This window comes from Cyanistes caeruleus, chromosome 2, assembly GCF_971803275.1.
Source record: "Cyanistes caeruleus chromosome 2, bCyaCae1.hap1.1, whole genome shotgun sequence".
In the NCBI taxonomy this organism is placed as follows: domain Eukaryota; kingdom Metazoa; phylum Chordata; class Aves; order Passeriformes; family Paridae; genus Cyanistes; species Cyanistes caeruleus.
In genome coordinates this window covers 112,008,544-112,033,022 of record NC_141702.1, presented here as the reverse complement: position 1 = coordinate 112,033,022, position 24,479 = coordinate 112,008,544, and the positions used below count along the sequence as shown (strand labels likewise).

General features: G+C 39.0%; 1 protein-coding gene and 1 long non-coding RNA gene across 8 annotated transcripts in view; one reads left to right on the top strand and one right to left on the bottom strand.

Moving 5' to 3' along the window:
• Positions 1-24,479, top strand: part of LOC147655133 (uncharacterized) — a 69,814-nt gene that overhangs the window by 20,089 nt on the left and 25,246 nt on the right. For 2 of the 5 annotated variants that reach the window (XR_015283838.1, XR_015283837.1), the window contains exon 1: positions 24,255-24,422. This is a non-coding gene — a long non-coding RNA (uncharacterized LOC147655133). Of the gene's footprint in view, positions 1-12,070; positions 12,194-14,708; positions 14,784-17,514; positions 17,576-20,049; positions 20,154-23,409; positions 23,460-24,254; positions 24,423-24,479 lie in introns of those variants that run through there. The other 3 variants (XR_015283836.1, XR_015283835.1, XR_015283839.1) reach the window with 3 other exon arrangements.
• Positions 1,181-24,297, bottom strand: ACTR2 (actin related protein 2). 3 transcript variants are annotated; one of them, XM_086879239.1, is made up of 10 exons: positions 24,109-24,271; positions 18,357-18,467; positions 15,509-15,523; positions 13,206-13,421; positions 9,652-9,724; positions 7,653-7,789; positions 6,722-6,871; positions 5,887-6,032; positions 5,371-5,503; positions 1,181-4,221 (listed from the first exon to the last, which is right to left on the bottom strand). In XM_086879239.1, the coding sequence occupies exons 1-10, from the start codon at positions 24,154-24,156 to the stop codon at positions 4,051-4,053; spliced, it is 1,200 nt and encodes a 399-aa protein (XP_086735365.1). In that variant the 5' UTR covers positions 24,157-24,271; the 3' UTR covers positions 1,181-4,050. The 3 variants fall into 3 exon arrangements, with proteins under 3 accessions (XP_086735365.1, XP_086735366.1, XP_086735367.1); XM_086879240.1 differs by lacking the exon at positions 15,509-15,523 and having other exon boundaries at positions 24,109-24,297; XM_086879241.1 differs by lacking the exons at positions 15,509-15,523; positions 24,109-24,271 and adding an exon at positions 19,484-20,052.

The following is a 24,479-nucleotide window of genomic DNA, read 5'->3' as shown; positions in this document are numbered from 1 at the left end:
ATTTGCTGAAAAAGTCCAAATCAATTTTCTCTAGTACCATTCTTAGTTAGAACATTGAAGCAGATATACTTGGATTTTTTTTAAAAAAGCAAACCAAAAAAACCCAAAAAAAACCTCCAAAGACCCACACCAAAGCAAACAAACAACATCCCCCCCACCCCCAAACAACAACCAAAAAAACCCCTCAAAACCAGATCTTCCACAGTTTTGGAAAAGCTAATGACACTTGTTTGTGGAAAATAGCTGAAGTGCCCACAGGGAGGAATTCACTATTGAAAAAGTTGACTAGTAAATGTCGACTGAGCTGTATTTAGTCCTTTCTACACAAAATCCATGTCAGGCAAAACAAGCGAAAGGGGAGGAGCAGGGAACATGAATTAGTACTGAGCAGAGGTATAGCCAGATCTACTTATTTTTCCCAAAGAATGCACAGTGATGAAACACAGATTTGGGGTTAGGGGTGGCCTTACTTTTTTTCCCATTAACATCCTATCTGCATCTGTCCCTAAGATGGTAAGTGTTTGACCCAACCACTGAGGCAGATGCATCCAGAGCCAAACTGCACATAGTGGTTCCATCTAAGAAAAACAAACCCATTATCCTACCCGGAACAAGATGCCTGGGGAACATTCCTCCAGCACAGCATGTGCAATGAGCTGGGGGGAGAAGCTGGTTGAGCTCATTTCAAAAGCCAGTTAAATGCACCATGAGTGGTGGACCAGTCACTAATCCACTCAAGTCCTTCTAAATGCTACAGGTCAACCCCCACATGCACTTTTTCTATCAGTGAAAATCAGGGATGCGGGTGAAATAGCACATGAAGTCACAATGCCAAGGAGACTCTTGCTAAATAGGGCATCATTATGTGGCTTCTAAGCTTAGCAAAGGATGCTGAGGTCAATACAAGTTGAGGGTTCTTCCTATTTTGCAGTATGGAGGTTGAACTAGAAAAAAAGAGTCCTGTCCAAGGATTAGGATTTTTTCTTTTTAAATAAAAGGATGGAGGGAGTGCAGTATTGGCTAAAAGATGGAGTATGACAGCAATCAGTAGACAATGTGTTATTTTGTCATGTCAGATTTCCTCGGCAAAAGCAGCTCATGATGGTTTTGTGATGGAAGTTAAGTTAGAGAAAAACTGACAGAACTGTGATTTCCCAAAGGAAACAAAGCAAACATAATCTACTTTGAAAAAAATCTGATTTTATTTTTGTATTGAAAAGACCTGTCAATTTAAATAGATGTTTATTTCCATTCATGGTCTCAACCAGTGTTGTGTGTTAACATTATTCAGAACTGTATAAAAAGCCATCTGTGTTACATTGGTTAACATCCTAGAACACTGGGGGAGGGGAGGGTTTGAAGCAGCTTAACATTAAAAATAGGATGTTCCCAAAAAACTTACAACTGATGCGGCATCTTCTATTCTAATTTTATAGGAGCTGAAGCATTTTGCAAATACAATTCAAGTTATTTGGTCTTCAAAAAAACTTTAAAACCAGATTGCTTTCATAGCAGTATTGAAGCTGTCAGCTGAGAGAACACACACACAACACTCTTGTGTGTGCAAACACATACATGGAGAACCACACTGAGCACAACTGGAACACCCCATTCAGTATTCGGATTACGAATGTGTTCCTCTGGAACCATGATCACAGTTAATTTAAAATGCTAGTTGCTTTTTTTAATATATACATGGTTTCTATGGAAACCCAAGATTCTGCACAATCAACTGACATTTATTACTCATGGTGCTGTGAAGTTCTTTAGTCAAGGGGCCAAATTCCAAAACCTTTACTCAAACATGCACATACCTCACTGAAGCCAGTGGACAGGGGAGAAGATGGTTTAGAAAAGGGGTTGCAGGGTCAAGGTCTAGATTTGAAAAACCACATGACAGATTGTCATTTAAAAAAAGGTTTTAAGTCATTCTTTGGTTTATTTCCATGATTCCCAACACTGTCTGAAAAGCCCAGAGACAGTCACGTGAGAAATCATAGCTCTAAAGCAAGCCCATAGCATTTTTAAGTCTTGTGTATTAAATGTTTAGAAGACTACAGGAATTCAGAGTACCCCTTACATTCATGTCCCCAAAAATCTAGTAACTGCTTAAGTGCATGCACTGAGGCACGACCGGCATGCCTGTAAATTCGTATTGTTCAAGTTAAGAGTAAATATAGCTGCAAAAAACCCCACCCACCTATAATTAAATGGTCATTACTAGCAATACTATAGTGACTGTCTTGTTATTAAAGAAATGCAGACATGGTTTCTGCTCCTTTGGCTCGCTCAGCCAAAGGAAACTGTCTGCTCAATTTAGAAAGGAAGCACATTTTAACAGTCCAAGGGAGTTTAATATTTCCATGTTTCTGGGGTCAATTATTAATGTAAAGATGTAGACAAATGGCAAGTATATGAAAGCATCTCTCATACATTCCAAGGTTTGGAAGTCAAAAGCAGATCTTGACTTCCTTATGCTTAAATGTTATGGTAGGCTTCAAAAACCAGTAAGAAGTAATACAATATTTCTATGGAAAGCAAAGTGGAACTAAGTCTAGCTAGCATTTGTATGCAAGCAGTTTTTGCTATGCTTAATGTAAGGCAGATTTTATTGTAACGATAGTTAGCAGTCTGCTAGTAGGAAAAAAATACAGGCAACTATACCCAGAGAAGGTGGCTGATAATTACTAGTGACAACTTCTATTTTTTAGAACAACTCAGCTTTAATGTACTTTCTGGAAACAGCATTTTCATCACTGGTTTTCACTTCCTTCCCCATCCCACGTTAAGTATCAAAAATCAAGACTGGATAAAATGAATTGTGGCTATTTACCAACCAACATCTCCTATTTCAATATTATTCTTAACTGGAACAAATATAAGTTATTCTTTATAACCTACTGCCACTGGTTGTTTATAAATATCTGCTTGCTGCAATAAACACTGGTCATTGAAATATTCATTTGCAGTAACTACTTGGCACTAGGTTAATATACTTGTAAAGTTTAATGGAAGTGCTTCTGATGTACATACAAGCACTTAAAACATCAGACTTTTTAAAACTTTGTTCTGGGGGTTTAAATATCTATAGTTACAGTATTCACGAGCATTTCTGAAAGAATTAAATCTCTTCAATAAGTTTAGATGCTCCTTTCTCAGCATATCGAAGTTTCTTCAACAATTACAGAATAACCAATTTAACATTCTTGCTTCCTATGCTGAGACAACATGGTACCAAAATTTAGTTATGAAGAGGCTTTTTTGGTCAGGCTGACCACCCCCCAGCTGTCCCTTAACAAAAAAGAAACACAGCTCAATCCTGTCTCCTCTCTCCAGAAAAAAGACACCTAAGGCCACAAACGTACACTTGCCAGAGCATCAGGTGTTTCTCCATTTGTGGCAACCGCACATTCCCACTTAGAGAAATACAGTCTGAAGGCCCCACCACCACCTTTAAGGATGAACCACCTCAGAAGCCAGTTTAGGCAGCAGTGCATATGAAACCACATTACATCAAAACAGTGTGTTAAAGTCACTCCAGCTACTTCAACTAGTTTTTAACAATGTTTAATCAAAATTCCTAATTGCAGGAAAGAAAAAAAACCAAACTTAATGTAGAGAGAGGCATAGAGATGCAAAGATAACCACCACAATGATCCAATAGCAAAAACTCTTGTTTAAAGGTTTTCTTATGCTAAAAAAGGCACACAACCCTTTGTGAACTAGAGACAAAAGCTAGCAGGACTACAGCAATAAACCCAGAAGAAAAAGCCTACCAGAATTACCCAATTGCCTACTGGGAGGGAACAATGAAGTCGACAGGCTGCTCTTGCTCCGTTTTGTTTGCAGGGAAGTGGTCAAATTTAATAGTCAAATTTAGCCACATTAAGAAACATTTAACAAAAGCTACCCCAAGAAACCAGAACAAAACCTGACGTTTGGGTCAAAAGGCCACAGACAGGCCCTTCCATAGCATGTAGCTGAGTGAGTTCAGAGATTGGCAATGAAAGAAAAAAGCTTTAGACATGTGACGGGAACAAGCTTTGGGATTTATCGAACAGTCACACCAAGCTTCTCCAGCACACGCACTCCCTTTTCTTGGTATTCTTGTCGGGTCATCCAGAAGTTGTCTTTGTCTTTCATGATGTCTGCTAGAACGGCACCCCCCAGAAACACCATGTGCTTCCGACGAGGGGGATCTTCGATTCGGATCTTAAATTTCTGAGAAAAAGAAAAGAAATTGTTACTAGGACTCTCGAAACAAAGCCTTGCAAAATAAAATTGGGCTTTTTACCAGAACAATGAAGTGGAAACTGACTAGTGAGAAAAATGCAACTAAAAAATGAAATGTTAGCACAGGGCACTCTGTGCGAGCTTCCAGCTTGTGCAACCCAAATAAAATAATGACTTTGCATTGGGAATTACACACAGTTACTGACACTTGCCCAAAAATTGTACTTCCAGTATATCAACAAAAAGTCCAGGATTCAGAATACTAACATAAAATTAAAGACCCAATTTCTGCATTTCAGGAACACTATTAAAAGTGAAATAATTCCTAATCTTTGATGGCTAAACTTATCAGAAGTTATCAGATCATCAAATCACAAATGTTTTAGAATTATACCAATCTACACAATCTAAACCAGTTTAACTATTAATATTCCCTTAACTTCTTCAGTGCTAAAGCTCTAACTTCAAGAGCAAAAATGAGTACAAAACTATGACTGAAATACTATCTCAGATGTCAAACATTCTGTACAATTGGGTCATTCCACAAAGACCTTCAGAGAACACTGTATTAAGAACCAGGGAAATTCAATTCAGTTCACCGTTAGAAACTCCACTCAAAGGAATTTTCAGTACAACACACTGTTACCTCTGTAAATGTGTGTGGCTATTGCCTGTTTATCACAATAACCAATGGAAAAGGGAAACTTACTCCACCTGAAAGTGTCTTAGAACTCTAGCCTCTCTCACTTTTGAGTATTTCACTTGTAGTATGAACCAAAACTTTCACAGATTAAAAAAAAAATTATTTTTTTTTCCTCTATGACAACTTTAAGGCACAGAAACTGTAGCTTTGTTTAACCAACATAACAATTTGTGCCCTGGTATTTATCAGCCTATTTTACATTCGAAACAACCCAAGGCTTCAGAAACTACCTGCTACTAGCAGGGTCTAGAAGGTCACTTTATTGCAAGTATGTACAAAGCAAAGGCAGGGGTGTGAGGACTAAGGGGCAGCGATTTTGCAAGCTGCAGGGAGAGCCACCCGCAGCCTCCGTCATTTCTGACCACTTGGTTCCCTCTAGTGGGGATTCCGGGGAAGCCTCTGCATCCCACGGTGCAGCAGCCACCGATACCCACCGAGAGTTTTTCCACATCTCCTTTCAGAACTCGCTCCAGGTAGAGCTGTTTCAGTTCCCGCTCCAGTCGTGAAGGCAGCCCAGGGTACATGGTGGACCCTCCAGACAGCACAATGTGCTTGTAGAATTCAGACCTGACCAAAAAAAAAAATAGTCTTTGTAGCATTGTATAGTTTACTCTGTACTATGGTAGCTAACTGAACTGACAGGGGCGTAAATACAAACCCAAAATATGGCACTACAAAAAAAAAAACTGCACAATTTCAGCAGGCTAGCTCATTCTTTCCCAGAAAGCAGAAATAAATATTGTGCTTTCAAGATTTTATCTTTGCTCATTCTTATAGAAATAGTTAACAATCTGTTAAGCTCCAAAAACTCAGCCTGAGCCCCACTCCCAGCATACACCCTTCTCCCAGGAGCACACATTAATGTCTAAAGCAAAAGTTGTTACTTTGAAGACAGTTCTTGCACCACACCCCTGCACCAAGACCAAGGATTTTAAATGTTTTGCTCTTACCTGGTATCAATGTCAGCAGCCTGGATGGTGTTGAACAGCAATTCAGCCACACCAACCCCTTCGACATTGATTAAGTGAGGCTGGAAGAGAGCCTCCGGTGCCTCAAACCGTTCTCCACCAACTTTGATAATCCTGCCATCTGGGAGCTAGGGAAGAAACACCACCATTGAAAAGACTAATTTTAGCCACTTGAATGCTAAAAAAGACCCAAGAGGAAATGACCTACATTGCTCCCAAATGTTTTAACACAGGAAATTGTTGATAATTGTCAGCAGTGCAAGAAGTCGTTCAGTAGTACTGAAAGAATATACAAATTCTTTAATCACTCTGCAATTCACTTGGAGACATCAGGGCCTAGACACATCGATATTGACCTACCAAATATTTCCTTGCAATACCAACTCCTACTATCAATTTTAAAAATTATCTAACAGCAAGAATAATGCTTTTCTGCAAATTTTTCCAACTGTGATCACAAAGTTTCCACTAAGAGCAAGTTTACCTTTCCTGACACCAGATATCAGTCTCATGTCTCACTGCTGCATGGATGAAGCTGAAACAATCTCATATGCTAGAATAAGTCCACTTTCTCTACAAATCCCTGTACTATAGTATTCAAATTTCAAAGATCTACAATGACAAAAATGAGAACCAAGTCTTACAGAAAATCTGAAAAGAAAGCCTGTAGAACATTTTCCCAGAACCAATCAATTTGATTCTCCAGGCTGAGAGGTGAATGGCTGCCAAGAAAAATTGTGAAGAAATCAAAGCTAAATGCTACCTGAATTTAAACCTAGGAAGTTTAGGACAAGGAAAGCTGTCTTGAGACACTCACCGTGTAGGATTCAACTAGAACTGTGGTCTCTAGTGCCAGCTTCTGCTCCTGTTCAATGTTGTATCCCACGTAGCACAACTTCTCCTTGATCATGCGAACCGTCTCAAAATCAGCAGAATGGTTGAAAGCATAACCTCGCAGCAAGAGGAGCTGGAGGGAGCACAGCAGGTTAGCAGGAAATGAGAGGAACAGTCCAGATGTCAGCAGAGGGGCACATTTAAACATATATCTCTGTTCAACTCCCCTTTTTAGCTGCAAATTTGGGTATTAAGACAAATCTGTCCCAGTGTATCCATTATACCCAGAAAAGAAGCAGTGTTACTCCAAATGGGAAATTTTCTTTATCATTACAATTTTCAGCATAACCAGCACAAAGACAAATGAAAAAAATCCAAAATAATTCTTATCTTTAGAACTTCAGAACATTCCCATATATCAGTTTAACCATAAGATTTCTCAATATAAGGTTCTGCTTATATTTCAAATGCCCAAACAAATGAATTGTCTATCAAACATGCTTTCTTATTTAATCATCAGGGAAGAATCATTACACTGTTGTCCACACTGTAAGAAACTCTTTCTAAAACAGATGAGTAGAACTGAGAGAATACAATTTAGCTTTCCCTTTAGGTATTGAGAAAGCCAACTTTGGTGCTTTTCCTTCTCAAATAGGAAATAAATTCCCTTCCTACAAGGGTGCCACTAAGAAAATGTCTCTGAATAACATCAGTATCATCACAAGTGATTTAGATGAGGAAACACAGTAAGAATAGACTGAAGTAACACAGAGAATACAGGAGCTCTTGATGTAATTAACATATGAATAATAAAGTGAAATATATAGTGGTTTTGTGCTATCAAGGAAATTTGATTTTAACAACATACCACAGATACCAGCCTCAACCTTAAATCCTCCTCCCTCCCAGCTTACCTTAATGAGGTACCTAGTGATATCCCTCCCAGCGATATCTAACCGTCTCGTGAGGTGAGGGAGGGAGAAACCTTCATAAACTGGGCAAATGTGAGTCACACCATCTCCAGAGTCCACGACAACACCAGTCAACAAACCTAAAAGAATGAGCAGGAAGCACAACTGTTATTGCACTTTCATAAAGAAAGCAGAACAGCAGCGAGTTTAAGACAGGATTTTTCACTGTAAACTGATACAACCTCTCTTCCCTCAGTCATCAGTAGACATTAAACTTTAGGTTTCCATAGTAACAAATGCTCCATACATTTTTTGTTAAAGTATTGCTTTTACCCAGATGTTTAGAACTCTGCCACTCACAATTTTACGTGGTGTTTTGACATCTTAAATTGCGCTCTAATTAAAGGGAGTATCTATGCTCATTAAATGCTTATTGGGGCAGAAATTCCTCCACTGGATTTAGTTGTGTGATCTTATATTCATTTTTGAAATACGAAGAATCTAGAGATATTCAAGCCACAAGTTTACCTTGTGAAATTCTTAGGACTTGTTGATTTTTACTGGAATTCAAAAAACCAAATACTTTCGTAAAGTGGAGAATATTAGGACTATATAGCACATGCCTAATATTTCCTCTCACAAGTGGCATTAGGCTGAATGAGATCTACCTTCACAGACTATAAAAACCATCTCTCATGAAAAAAAGTTTACCACATATTATTAAATTATAAGATATACAAAACAGGTATATATACATGAACATGTAGAAACAGAAGTTTCTATACTTAAGAGGCAAAAATCAATGCTGAAAGTTGATCAGAAACAAGGTACCTAAAGCAAGAAAGCATATTTTGAGGAGAGACCTTAGAAGCGTGGTGCACTGAAAGGAGACACATCTCTATATAACTTTAGCCACTACTTCAATCTTTGAAACAACAGAAATGTGTAGGATGTTTTAAAGGACTTCTGTTTTTAATTTTCAAAAGCAAATGTTTGATTTATGTGCCCCTTCATTTTTACAGCTTCGAAGGTCTTCAGCTTTGTTTTAGATGATGGTACGTAGAAACACTGCAGACTGCTCTAAGTTCTCTCACTTTCTGTTATTCTGTTGAGCACTACAGAGTAAGGTACATGTACAAATAAAGCAGAATTTAAGACTGCAGATGTCAATTAAGTATTTGTAAGGAATCAAACCAAAGTAAACAAAAAAAATTATAGCACATAAAAACATAAAAGGGAAAAAAAACATAATAGCACAAATTGCAACAAATAAAATTAATATTCAGGTTTGCAAAAGTGGTTTGTTTTGGTTCAAGTAATTCTATTGACTTGCAGAGCCGTCCTCCCAGTATCCCATTGCTTTTGGTCATGGACTGAGACACTACAGTGTCATGTTAATGGACATGGATACTTATGTCCTGCTATGTGGCAGCTAAATACACCAAACTGCCAACAAACAGATGCAAGAAGTCATGGTATTAGAGCTGATGTGTTTTAGTAACTTCTTAAAATCCTAGATGGATTGAAGTCGATGGCAGAATTTCCATTGAATTCAGACAATCCATAATTTTCAGCTCAGCCTGAGGACCACCTGGATCTAGTTTATCTACAGCAAAAGACTCAACTTTTTATTTTCTTTCCCCTGAAAATAGTGTAAAAGTCACATGATCACTCTCTTGAAGCTGTTGTCATGGTAAAAAGTTGTTCCTTTTTCAGAAAAAACAAAGTAATTACCATTAAGACTTGATACCAACAGCAAAATGATTACGCCCTGAAACAGTGAGAGTTCTGAGGAACCAGGTTTTTGCATTTATTCATGAAAATAACACCAACAGTGCTACCTATCCATAGTTCCTCAAAAGAAAATGCAAGCTGCCAGTCAGAGCTGAGCTTCCTTAGAGAACAGCACAGAATTAAGCCCAGGACCCAGTGATGCCATGTGAGTGCTTGGGCTCAGCAACACATCTGGAAACTGAAGAAATTTTAGGTTAATTTTGCCTACCTTGAGCATACAGAGTAAGAACAGCCTGGATGGCTACATACACCCCAGAAAACTGGTATGTCTCAAACATAACCTGTAAGATGAAGGCAAAAATCAGCTTCCATCATTTCCAAATACCTCAAAGAAATTTCATCAGTGTTTGACAACTCTATTTCTAGAATTTTGTATTTTTACTAATCAAAAACACTTCCCAAGAATTTTCATCACACAGACTCTACATGAACATTCTAGACCTATGTGCTTTGGGTCAGTAAGTTTTGTACTTTACCTGTTCACACCAGACAAGCCAGATGAAATATTTCACCTCCCTTAAGCAATAAAAGCAAATATAGAAACCCACAAATCAATTTTTGCAACTTTACACAAATTTTCACTTTTCCAAAGTGCTTAATGAATGGGAGGCAGTACTTGTAGACCAGCCAAGCAGTTCATTACTGAAGTGTGACTTGGGAATAAAATGTTTAAGACATATGCTTTAAAACAAAGTTCAGGCATTTTTCATTCTTCATATGAAGCGATACAGAGTTTGTACAACTGCACACTATGTCAAATAAAGACCAGACACCCTCATATCTTAGTCTAGAATAACAACCAGTATCACAGGTTGTTCTCTGGATCACCTTCTTTAAAGGGCAACCAATGAAGAACTTTTAAATTTACTGTAAAATCCACTACAGAGAGAAAACTGCAGGTTTGCAGAACACGTACTGAAACAGGAAAAGTAGCTCCTTGTCTCGTACACTAGGTTTCCCTAATCACTGAACTAGTTTCAGTTAAGAAGCAGGCCAAGATTAAAGGATATAGAGTTTATAGGATCTTGTCTTCTTCCTAAACACAAGAAAAGGCCAAGTAAACAAATCATGCTGTACAGCAGTTCTCCCCTCAATAAGCTTTACCAGGAAAAATGGATGAACTCTGATTATTCCAACATATACAGAAGATTTGCTTTTGCTACCCCCTGCAGCCTTCTGAACTCTTCTGCAACTTCAAGGATTGGAAACTGATTGAATCCTAAGTGCTCCCACAGCTCAAGTAAAAGATATCTAAATATTTTTGAAGAAAAAAGCTCATGCCTGACAATTTTAGAATTCTGAACTATTTAAAGAACCTCCTCCGTTAGAACAGTGTGAAAAGGAACAGAAAGGGAACAGTTGAAAGGGCAGAAACTCAAAATAGATCCCCTTTTAATAGTCATTGTCTAAACCCAACACTAATCCAATGGATATTTTCAAACAACCTGAGTGCTTATTAAATGAAGAAATAAGAAAAATCTAAATTATCAACTTCATAAAACAAAATAATATTCAAACAGCACTAGTTACTGCCTTCACATGTACCAAAGGCCTCTACAAAACCTTTTAAAACCTTTAGGGGTGTTGTCATTCTTTCAAGAAAAAAGAAATGCATTCTCCTCTGCATTACTTTCTTTGACATAGAAAATGCCTTTATATGTTAAGATTTGTTAACAAATCTTAACATATAAATACTGAGCAGTGTGTTTTCATGAAAAGATTCTTCTACAGCAGGCAACAGCAGATTCTGAATTACCTACAAAGTGATGTTCTAACTGGGTACAGAAAGGAAGAATTAAAACTGGGAAAAAATACAAGGAATCCTAGGCTGGATTAGATGAAGTGACTGCACTCCAGTGTCTCTACAGCTTCTTGATTCATCACTACAGTCTGGCTGCTTCTGAGGGTGTTACACAATGAGAGTGTAGCAGACAAAGACAAACAGAAAATACTCCGTTAAGCTGAGGAGCAAAGCAGGTCTTGTACGTTTCCTATGAAAGGAAAAGAGCTTTTTAAATATATATTTTACAATACAGCTGACATGTGAACACTTGCTGCCTTACTATTGCAGGTGGGTCTGACAAAGTGATGAAATGAGGAGAGAGAATCACTGGAAACAGAATGAAGGACAGCATATATAATTATCTATCATCTTTTTAGGGTACATATGACTGAGCTTTTCTTCCAAAATGTTACTGCACTGTATCCCAAAATGCAGAGACATTATTATATTTACTGCAGGCTTCAGGAAGTATCTTCATTCAGTTCTCTGCCTCATACTGGGCTCACCTCCCTGGAAAGGAGGAGGCCGTGTCAAAAATGGAAGGAGTATAAAGACATTGTACTCTAAATATTGCAAGTTCTCATAATATTGTGTTCTATTAAAAACATTAATAGAAATAACGAGCTTCTGTGTAACTCAAATTTAAATTTACAGAAATGGATTCTGGTTCTCGCTAATCTCTATCACGATTAAGTATCTGTGGTCTCTGGGGTGGTGTTATAAAGACAAGTGGAGCAAAGCAAATATTCTATCAGAATTCAGAGGCCATACTAGACTCCTGAATTTTTGGTATAAAATCACTTGGCACGAGAACAACTAAAATCCATCCTTTTGTATTTATCAGGAAAACAGAAACAAGAACACTATTGGTGACAACTGAAAAGCAAAGAAGCCTGGACAGGAAATAGAACCATTCCTGCTACGTGGAGGCCACCCAGAATAACCTGCCCTGTCTATCACACGACAGGTGGCTGAGATACAGTACAGTATATTACTAGTGCTGCATTACCTGATACTTAGGTCATCAGACCCTAATGTCCACAATTGCTAAAAAAATCACTGAATTTAGATTGCACTGATAGTCTGATGTTTTTTCACTTCAGTTTTCCCACCTTTGCTAGACTTCATTTGCTCCCTGGTCACTGAAAGAAAGGATTAGTGCAAATGTATTCACTGCCAAGTTGCAGAAAGCACTGCTGTAGCTGTGACATCAAAAAGATTTTGCAGGAAAGGCAATCATAAATGTAAATTCTTAATAGACTAAGCAATTAATTTTTAATCTATATATATATATATATATATACAAGCTTTGATATTCAAACTTATATTAATTGAAAATAGCTATGATGCTTATGAGAAAAAAATTCAACAAAATAGAAAACTCAAACCTGAGTCCTCATCACATGTACAGGAGCTAGACAAAATATTTCTGACAACCTACACTGAATACAAGGTTCAGCTGGAGCTTACACATCCAGGGCAGCACTGAGACTGAGGATGCAAGAACCAGGCTTTCCTTCTTAGAAGGCTTTCATTGATAATCCCTACCACTAATTAAAGATTAGTGCATTGGTTGGCATCACACCTTTGTCTCAACTACCTTCAACAACACTGCTCCATCTGGTAAGCATCATCTAGCTCCAATCTCCTCTGCATTAGTGGCTTACAGAAGTCCAAGTCATTTAAAGTAATTAACATTCATCCAACAGCTAGTAATCAACTATGTGAAGGCAGACATGTATTTCCAATTCTGTGTTTTAATGCTGCTATTAATGTTTGAGACAAGAAGCCCGCTTACAGATTGTGAATGAGATCAGCTGGTTTGAATTTAAGCACAGTAGCATTCATGCCTATGGCTGGGAATGGGTTTTGGTTAGAGAACAGAACTGCTTTGCTTCAGACAGTCACTGCATGTTGCTGGAACAAGGAATCTCTTAGCAATGCTCCAATGACTGTGTATCAGCTCCTACTAGACATACCTCCACAATCTTCTCCCTGTTTTTAGTTGGATTCATGGGAGGCTCTGTGAGTAGTATTTTACAATTTTTTGTGTCAATATTAAGTTTCTCTGGTCCAAACGTGTAATCCCAAAGGTGCTTCATATCATCCCAGTTTCGAACTATGCCATTCTCCATCGGATAATTCACTTCCAGCATTGATCGTAATTCACTGGCTTCATCACCAACCATCAGATCCTGTAAAATTTTAATACAAAAACATGTCAGTGTTTACAAAGTTTTCTAAACACCAAACTCCTCAAGAATGACAGTGAACTGCTTCAGCCTGTGTCCAGATGTGTTCTTAAACAATGCCCATATTTTTGAATCATTTGCAGGTACTTAGGAGAGAAGTAGAATATATTCCATGTAATATTTAAATTTGGCTCTTACCCATCCCAAAGCTTTTCCAAAATAAACATTATTAATTTTAGTTTTTCAATTAACCTTAAAGAAACCAATAAACCCTGTTAGAGCTAGAGACTACAAAGCCTTTGTAAGTACAGATGTTTCTCCACTGACACCTCCAAAATTATTTTAACAAATACTATTTTCTAAGAGCTGAGATGCAAAACAGCACATAAGGGTAGTAGGTGGGATTGGCTGAATATTTTTTCCATGCATGTTGCAAATTTCTGTGCACAATACCAAAAAAGGAATAATGAGTGGTGAATAAGCATACCGAACAGGAGCAAAAGCAAATAAGAGATTATAAATTCCACACCAGACATTAAAAGAAACAATGGTTTACATATTGCCTGTGTCAATAGGGTGTGAAGAGACACATCTGAATATAAAATGTAACCTCATCTGTTCCTTGCCAGAAGTCCCAAGCCAGAAACCCCAGTAATGCATTCTTGCACAAACACAACCAACTAATGCAATTTGTATAGTCATTTCACACTGATTAAGCAATCTGTTTATTAACGTTAGTTATGCAAACGTTGCACATTCAAATTAGTAGCATCACATCTTCTCCTTTCCCACGTATCTCCCACAGGAAGTATGCACAGTAGCATCTTATCTTTGCTCCTCCTTATATCCCATACTTTCCTAAAGAAGTCTAAACTGACTCACTTGTACTTAGGCTGTAAGAACATATTTCTAGGTACAATTAGCTCTGTGTCCATAATATTAGTTGGAAAAAAAAAGAAATATAAGAAAGAAAAAAATTTTAAAAAAGAAAAGAAAAAAAAAGCTAGCTGCTTCATCCAGACATATGCCATGACAGTTTGCAGTTGCTGTGGCACAGTGGAAGTGTGGGTTACTCAACCTACTATTCAATGCCAGAGAAAAAAAGATGCAAAAAAGATGAAAAAAAGAAAAAATCTGGCATCTGGTTTACAATGCCTGTTTCAGAAGTAACCCAAGCAGTTGCTGTTGACTATATAAAAAGGAAGTTACTTGAAAATAGTTTGAATTAAACCATTCCTCTTTCACCCCCCTCTCCCTGACAAGGTGTTTCATTTGTTTTCCCCTGCACAGCAGAACACGCTTCAGCTCTCGACTGTACAGAAGACAAAAGTCAAGACTCCAACACTTTCAATCAAAAGCACTCTGGTAAAACCATACTATGAGAACTCCACCATGTAGCCACATTACTCATAAGAATTTAAGACAACACAAACTCCACCAGTTAGAAGAATTAGAAGCCTTTTTTGTGCACTGCTCTTTGAGGCTCTAAGCTGTCCAATAGGACACAGCCCAGGAAAAGCTGCTATTCAAAGATGCAAAGTGAAAGTTGCACAAAACTTTCACATCCTTTTAAAACAAAACTAAAGGGAAGAACACTTGTTCTCTCTTGAGAACACCAGCACTAGCACACTAACAAACACGTACACTTGGCAGCTGAAGAGGAAGAAGGACAACACAACCAAATTTGCAGAGAGGAAGCAGTATTGTGGCATCCTGTGTTTTCACCACTTCAGTATTCATTAATATCTATCTAACTGAAATCTTAACATTTCTTCAAACTCTTGGTTTGTAATGTTAAACAGAGCAAATTCTACTGTTAAAGATGCTGAGTTCATGTTGATCTTTCAATGTTATTCTTGCATCTTGCAAAACTACAGGTTACGTAGCATTTAAAAGCAATACATAAAATATTCTCATTAATTAGTTGCCAGTAAATCAAAGCAATGAACAATGTCCAAAATAATTATGTATTCAAATGTAAAATGTAAGACAAGACGGAACAATGAATAGCATTTATAAAATAACATAACAGCTACTAAGTCTCATCAAGCAAAAATGGAAAACAAAAAGCAAAGGGGCACCTCACTTACCATCATTTTGTTATTCTACTTCAACAGGTCAAGAAAGGTGAAGAAAAGGTAGAAGCAAGAAAGTCAGAAAAGGCCTAAATGAAATTCTCAAATTATTTTAAGTACACAGTAGAATTAGGCTGAAAAGAGATGCATGTACAGCAGGAAATGATCTGAGTTAGTTTAGTTAGGGCCAAACTAACATTATCAGGACATCAGATTAAATTGTCTCTTTAAAGAAAGCTATTGCTACATGTCAGTGGCAAGTCATGTTTAGGCTTCCTAGGCTGCAAACAAGATCAGTGTATCTGCTTATCTCTCATAAATAGGATTCTGTGTATAAATATTCTGTAACAGTGGAGTTTTACTCTGTGCTAGGTGTATGTCTGAACTAGAAAAGACTCTGCACAGGACAACTGACCGTAACTAGCTCTGACAATTGTTAAATTTACATTTTGTTTTAAAAATTCACTTAATATATTCAAGAACTGAAAACTACTCCTTAGTACTGACTTATTAATACCCCCCAAACCTGCTGCAGACTAATAAATCAGTAAAAGCCAAGAGCAGCATCTATGCTTCTAGTTTGAGTTGCAATTTTAAGCAAAATAATCCCAGTAATAATTGAATTCCTGAGCAGGAGAAAAAGCCATATCCTTGCTGCTAGCTAAAATGAGAATCCCTAAGGAAAATATGGTCAAACCAACTAGAAATTGGTAACTCAGTGGATGATAACTACTGTTTTGATCAGCTTCCAGGCTCCTTTCACAGAGTTTCAGAGGAGTGCAGCTTTCCTGAATAGTTTTGAAAAGTTAAACTAATAATCTCCTTGACAGCTTCCTTTACTCAGTTTTAAACTTATCCCATAAGAACTCACAGCGTATGCCTAGAATTAATTTTGGCATAAAACTCATCTGCTAAAATACATTTTTTAGGAAATCTGCAAGATTTTCACAAAGAAAAACAGCACTCACACTTAACAAGTCTTTCTACTGTATTATCCTACTGGGATACTCAAAGTGTCTGTGGCAGGGATTTCTTCTCTTGATACACTGCTGCCTTAAGAAAGGGTGACAAGCTGTTACAGGCAGATGATATAAAACTTCTAGAAAGAATCTAGACACAGTTTATACTCTTTGAAATACACCCACGTGATCCATGCTCAAGCAGAAGACCAGTAATGCATGCAAGATGATCATTTACAGGTTCTTTTGCTGATCTCATAGCAATTACCCACGTCTACCTCGTATCTTTTCAATGCAGCACTGTTATCTGCAGCAATATTAAATTATCAGATAATCAGAGGATACCAAAACTGGTGGGACAGGCTGTATTGGAAAGAAAACATGACTTCAACAGTGAGACTTCATGCAAGAAAGTTTTTGGGGGAGTTTAGACTCATAAATCACTGCATAATTTCATAAAATTTTACCAGGACCTCCTTTAAGAAGGCTCCTCACATTAAGTTCAAGAAGACACCCAACAAAATACCTCTCCCCAAATCTTACTAGAGAAAGGATTATGTTTTCTGTCCTCTTACAAAAAAAATCCCCTCTATTGTGAAAGGGAATGATCTCTATCCTCTCAGCCAAATTGTCCTAGCTGATACAAGGTAAAGCATTCTTGAGATAGTAACAAGACAAACCCACAATCACATTTTGGGAAGTTCTAGCATCCTTCAGCCTTTTGACCTCATTGTATGGCCTTCTGCTGATACTACATACAACCATTTCACAGGCAGAAACAGAAACCCGACAACTCAAGTTCTTGTCAGCTACAGGGTTCTGAAAATAAGGAACAAGTCTGGACTGATTATTTTCCCTCTTCCTAAACTGCTGCTCAGAACCAGTAAGGAAAGCAAAATTGAAATTGAAAAGTGGTCCTATTTAACCTTCACTGGCCTAAGTAGGAACTTCTACAGTTCTGCATTGCCACCTGCTTCTCCCTCGCTCTCCAACTGAAGTTTGCTTGATGGTCTTAGGAAGGCATTCACAACTTTACCTGACCAAGAAATCCCTCTCTTTCAGCTGGATCAACTCACTAAAGCAGCTCACAACATGCCTGCACAAGCAGCAGGACCAACACAAGGTAAGAATTGTGTGGCTAGAAGCAAGAAGGGAGGATGTGACCACAGCAGGGCCAAGACATTTACCAAAGCCTACATAGCAGAAGCAACTAATAACATTTGAAGCATTACTCTCTAATTACAAAATAAGTGAAAAATTATAGCTCCCTGGACTTCAGAAAATGAATTCTCCAACAGTGGTTCTACCCCCATGTCTTGGAATAATGCCCCAAGACAAAGCAGCCTGAACAGAGCCTCTCCATCTCTAACTGGTGTCACCCCAGGACAAGCACCTACGTCCACCAACAGCAAAAGGAAAACAAAAACCATAGAAACAATGAAACGCAAACACAACCAAGGTTAAACATCTCATACAAGATCACAGATGATCAACTCTGAGTAGAAAGCAAACCGTACAGAAAAACCTGGAAGCACCAGCAGTTCTTCAACATTGTTTCAAAATGCCAAGGTACAGCTTGGTGACAGTCACTTCTGTCTGATTTCTGCCTTCTAATCTTGACACCATTTGCATACTGGCATTTGAAGCCCCTTTTTGCCCAGAACCACTCAAGCCCTACCTGCTGCCTCCTCAGGTGTACTATCTGAAGGCCTCCAGTGCTTTAGATTACCTTCTTCTTAACCTTGCAGTTTGTGACAGGCTAAAATCCAATACAGAAATTAATCAAGAGATACTGAGACAGCACAAAAGGGAATTAAGGAAAAAACATTTCCAAACATTAACAAGTCAAAAGATGCCCTAAATATTTTTATCTGAAAGAAAGAAATAACAATCAAAAAATTTACCTTGATTTCAATGTTTCCTACTTTAGCAGTTGATCTTATAATGGGTCTTCCAACCAATGCTGGAAAAATGTGCTCTGGAAAATTTGAGCCTGCATAGCCACATTTCACAAACTGAAAAGGAAGAAATAATTTTATTAGAATATGCATTACTTTAATTTACAAATAGAAACCTCGTTTTAAGTTAAAAAATAAAAGTCCAAATTTAAGAGCATGTGCCCCACTGGAAACCAATCTGATTTATACTTTCAAATAAATTTTACACATTTTAGATGATGCATAGATTTTTAAAACAAAATAAAAAGTATTTTGTAGAATGCTTTCTGAATCAAGACTACCACATTTTTGAGAAACAGTTTAAAATTAATAAGTACATTGCAAAGTATAAAAAAGAGTCCATGTCTGAATTTGCATTTCCTGCCATTCTATAAAAAAGTCCTCTAGCAACCAGAAATCTGTAATTTTATAACAGATCACCTTATAAAGAGTACCCAATGAAACCTAATTAAATCACTTCTCCAATTAGAGCACATGGTAGCATAATGAATTACACACCAGGAAAAAACCCTAAACCTTGTGAATTCAAGTTTTTCACTCTTCTAAAAAGTGCTCAAATGTGAACTAGCAATTCACATGGATTTCTCAAAGTTTTGTAATTTTGAGGGTTTCATTTAAGGATAAAGTCAGCAGTAAGCCCTTCTAAAACCAACAGCACAATCAAAACCTCAAATGATGGCAGTTCACACCAAACAGGATGCTCTGAAAGAGTGTTTGTTACCCAGATATATACAAAAGGAAGCTTTATAGCACTGGGTTCCAAGATAGTATACACACTAAGAAAGCAATGACAATTTACTGAACAATAAAAAAACATATAGTCACTAGAGGAAGTTCAGTTGTAAAATGTGAACTTTAAATGTGCCAGCAAGAAGTTACAAGTTTAGTTCATGGGGATCAGCAAATCATGCTCTTCAGCTCTCCTATTTTGATAGGATATTTTCATGTATTGTACTCTGATGTTCCACCCACACCTCTTACAAAGAAGACTACTCTTTTATTCTTGATGCACAGTTTGTATACTGGACTAGTTTAACATGCCAAAACAAAAACATTTTCATCTGCAAAATTACCCAACCACTGAGGTGCAGCAGTGGTAACCCAGCACCATGGGATCCTTCAGGTTGGAGGGAACCTCAGGAGCTCTCTCATCCAACACTGGGCTCAAACCAGTCACCGCTGAATTCTGAGCAGGTTGCTCAGGGCTTGGACCAGCTGAGTGCTGGCAGCCTCCAAGAACAGGCAATTCACAGACTCCTTGGGACCATGTCCCAAAATGTAATTATCCACTGCAGGTTGTATTAAAAGCCATCTGCTAGAATTTTTCAAATATTCTCTGGGTTTTCTGAAGCAAGGTCTGAAGAGTGCCACTGGAACAATTATCCCAGTGAAGAGCACAGCTAATTGCAGCTGAAAGGAATTCTGTCATTACACTAACGGTAACATGAAAAGTCACTTGTGCTGTTGCTCATAATTATTCACCTTACTGCAGTAAAAAAGGGCACCTGTTGTGGAAAGAAATGTAGAGAACCAGTTACAGAAAGAGCCATAAGATATTTTAATTAAAGCTGGGGTAATAGAGGGGAGAAAGGATTTTTATTTTGCTGTTTTGTGACCCTAGTTTCTTTCACTCCTTCAGTGCTTGCCCTCCAAAGGCAGAGCTGTTTGGAATATCTGAAGAATGACACTGTGTACACAGCTCATTTAACTCATCCTACTTCAAACCTGGAATACTCTGAAAAGGCAAGTATTTACCAATTCTTTTGGTTATACTAAAGCCAGAAGTGCCTAGGAGTTGCACAGATCTTATCTGTGCATTCAAGAATGCAGTGCTGCTATGAGAAAGCAAAGAGCAGCCACAAGCACTTCTGGATCATATACCTGAATACATCAGTATACCAGAAGTAACAGGATAAGCAATATCTAAATAAATCTTTACAACTTAAAACTCCTAGAACACCCCCTCAAGAAGTTCCACTATTCCAACCTTTAGAACCTGCTAAACCCCCAGTATTTATATAGCAATCCTGATGTATGCAACCAAAACAACTACTGCACAAAAATCAGTGCCTCTTGGCCAGCCTTTAAAACACCTCTCAGAATCACATACAACTACACTGACCTAAAAACTGCTGACCTACAAAACCACAAAAATTCTTACTATTTGATATGAATAGTAACTTCCAGCCTCTTTCTGCATGAAGACCTTGATGTATCTTCCTGGGAAATTAACTATGTTGGCAATTAACAAATCCTAGATTTTAAAAACAGATTGGCATTTCTCCAACCACCCTAAACACAATCAAAACCAGATTTAATTGATGAGAACTAGAATGAGTGAGATTAAGCTTGGACATTCACAGACTGTTTCCCACCTCCTTCTGGCCAGAACAGAGAGCCTTAAAAATTACATTTTAGAAAGTTTGACTGTTTCATAGACAGAAAAGCAAGAACTTTAACTTGCCTTCAAATCTGAAATTTCAAAAATTTGGTGAAGAACAAGCGAGTCTTCTTTGTCAGCTTCCCCATCAATGGGAGCATCCCCACTGTAGTATTCTCCCTTACACTATCCTGAATATTCAGCTGGTTCAGTAAGTTTGTGATGCCTAACACTGCCTATCATGGCTGAAGAAACTGGCTCAGTAAAACCACCCAACAGGTAAATGCACAGATTGGTATAATAAGAGATTTTGGACTCTTTTAGATTTTTTGAAGGGGTACAGTAGAAAGAAGATAGCTCTTCCTCCTGCCCCTTACAGGAAATCCTTCAAAATATTCAAGTAAACATTATGAACTGCAGTAATCTGGAACAGCTTCTCCTTTCTAAGGCCCAACATTAAACGCTCACTGTTCTGCAACTCTCAGTTTGAAACTCTCTAATTTAAGTACAGTGCACTTGTTTCTCTTCCACCTCTTGCTGTGCACACCCCTCACAGCAATTATTGAACAATTTCAGTACAATACTCATGTTTCCAACAATAAAACAAGCACTCCATGAATCTACCCATTTCTGCAAGGACTTCATCATCATCATCTGTTTTTGCACACATTTGCTATACGTTCAGAATGTTCTAAGAACAGCTTTGTAGCCTGTGTGCACGACCATGTATGTAACAATTTTTACCATATATAGTTTCTTCTCCATTTCATTGTGGTTTATAGCGAGTCTTTCACTTCCTACTGAGTCATCAAACACTAAGAACTTGCATGTATAAGTGTTCTTTCAAACTAAAAGAATGAGGAAGCTTGCGAACATGTCACGTGACTGCTTTTAATATGAATACTAATATTCTTATCAGATCTCTGTGCTTGATCCTTTCCACTGATGCAACTCTCAAACAAAAACCCTAAATACAGTTACAACAACTTTACAGGCCAGTAAGTAACGTTCCTTTTGGCCTCTAACAATAACATTCACCCCTAACACTTTAGACTTTTGAGGTGCCATTGCCTGCCTCCCACACTACATGTTGCAAGAACTTCCTTTGAGTCACCCACCTCTTCCTCAAAGGTTGGCTGCAGCCTGATAGATCAGAAGTCCTACTGCAGCCTAACAAGAACAGTAAATTTCGAAGACAAGCCTAATGTTAAAAATTCACCAGATTTTTCCAAATATATTAGCCACTTTTTATCTATAAGATTCCTGACACATGGAAAGAGATTTAATTTCTATCATGCTTTTAAGTGTGAGATATCAGAAATAACTCTAAAATAAGATGTCTGTTGCCACATAGGAAAAAAATATTATCAAAATACTGGTTTGACGATATAGAACTACTTGATTTCTCCACTTGCAGTTGAGACTCAAAAGTTTTTCTGAATGGAATTTTTGTCCAGCTTAGTTATCCCAATCCTTGCTCAATTATCCCAAATCAATCTAAACATTTTAAGTTGACTGATTTAACAATTACTTCTGACACTTTGCTCTCCCCACCCAAGGAGCTCTATGTCTTCCAGACACACACTGGTCTGCCCAGAGGCTGAGCACAACCCAAAACTGCAAAAGCTGAAGTGACACAGGCCACTCCTCTTGCACCATAAAGGCACCTTCCACTCTCCTGGTTATTTATATCCTGGTACATCAGGGAGGGAAAAAATGTATCGATGCAAGACGTCTCAGGAATTAAGAGGACACACAGATACCCTAGGTTGTAAAGAAATCTGTGTGCCATGTGCAGCTTGGGAAATCTGATTGGAAAAAGCACTTTTACCCCCTGTGTCACACCTGAGACCAGACAGGGTTCAACACTGCTGTCACCACCAATACACTAAACATTTTACAACTCAGTGATTATTGCCATATGAAGGACCACACCAGTGGGTGAAGCTCTGATTTTTTTTTTTTTTTTTTTAAATCTGGGCCTCACAATAGAACATTAAAGAAAAAAGAACAACAAAAAAACTCTAACAAAAAACAAACAAACCATAAAGAAGCTTCCATATCCCTCTGTAACAAGTAAATGCTACTGACTGAGACAGCTATCTTTCCTTCTTTCCTTTTTCTAAATGATAGTGTAAGAAGTGCCAAAGGCTCTGAACCCTAGCCCTATTAAAAATAATTTTTGCTATATGAAGGTTAACAAAGACATCAAAACTGTCAAATCCCTGAACTTTCAAATATGATGTTCTTCTTCCCGAACCATTCTAACAATTTCAGATGCTAACTGAAAAACCCTCTAAGTTAGGATGCTGAATCTCTAGTAACAGCATCTTTTGTCTAAGCTACTCTTTCCTAGGCTCATTAAAAAAGAAAAAAAAAAACCAACAAAACTCTTTATTGCAAGTATATAAAATACACTCCCATATAAAATGAAACCTTGCCTTGTTTTGCCATTTAAGAGATTTTAATGTACCAGCAATTAAGGTAACTCTCCAAATAATATTGCTTTACTAGGGGAAACCCTAGATTGCTAAAAAAAATTACCAAGGGGAAAATATCCACTGATAGCATCTGATCTCTTTCTGCTTTAAAATGGTATCTTTTTCACTTCCTGCCAAGGTGCCTCACAGCCTGACAAAAGGATGGATTTCCAGCGGGTGCCTGCAGAGGTGCGTGGAAAAGATGGGGAGAAAACCTTTCCTTAAAAAAATGCCGATTTGGAGGTATGTGGCAGATCAGAGAGGTATTAAGGAAAGGATGATGCTCTATTTTGAACAGCAGCTGCCCAAAAAAAAAAAAAAAATTTAAATCAAACAAAACCCCAACAACAAAACCCCCCAACATTTCCCTAAATTAATAATGCTGCAGACACAGGACACATCCTGATTGCTCAAGGCATAATGCACTCATTCAGAATTTTTAAAAATCGCTATTTTTGTCTAAACGCTCGTTGCTACTGCGAGACTCGCTCAGGTCACGTAGAGAAATCGGGATCTTGACGGTAAAATCAGAACGCCGAGGGGGTGGGGGCGGGCACAGCAGCCGCAGCCCCGCAGACCCCCGGCGGTCCCCCCGGCTCGGGAACACGGGGACACCGGGCCGAGGGCCGCCAGCCGCCCCCGCCCATTCATTCCGCGGGCCCGCGCGAGCGCCGGGATGGCGGCCGGGCCCGGTGGCGGCAGCAGGGCCGGGCGGGCGCGGCCCGCGGGCGGTGCCGGCAGGAAGCCGGGCCGGCTCCGGGGGGAGTCGCCCGGCTTCCCCTTCCCCTCCGCCCCGGCAGCAGGGCGGGTCCCGCCGCCGCCGCCCGCAGAGACTCACCCCGGTGCCGTTGTCGCACACCACCACCTTCCTGCCCAGCGTGTCCATCGCTGCGACACCGACACGGCTCCGCACCGGGACCGACACCGACCGCGACACCGGCACCGCCCCGACCTCCGCCGGGCCCCCCGAGCGCGCCGCCCGCCGCGCGCGCACGCCGGAAGCCGTCAGCGCGCGCCGCCGCCCCGCCCGCCTTCGGCCCCGCCCCCGTTGCCATGGCGGCGGCGGCGGCGCCGGGACAGGGGCGGCGCAGCGGCCTCGAACCCGAGGCCTCGAGGCGCCCCAAGCCTCCGGGAGTCACCCCAACTCGCCAGGTCGGCTCTTTGTGTTCGTCTCCTACCGATGCCGAGCCGGGGATGGGTCACCTGAGG

Coding starts and splice junctions, on each gene's coding strand:
- ACTR2 (XM_086879239.1), bottom strand. CDS start 24,156: ATGGACACGCTGGGCAGGAAGGTGGTGGTGTGCGACAACGGCACCGGG. Junction 9,725..13,205: donor ACAGGGAGAAGATTGTGGAG/GTATGTCTAGTA, acceptor TTCATCTTACAG/GTTATGTTTGAGACATACCA. Junction 6,872..7,652: donor TCACTAGGTACCTCATTAAG/GTAAGCTGGGAG, acceptor TGCTCCCTCCAG/CTCCTCTTGCTGCGAGGTTA.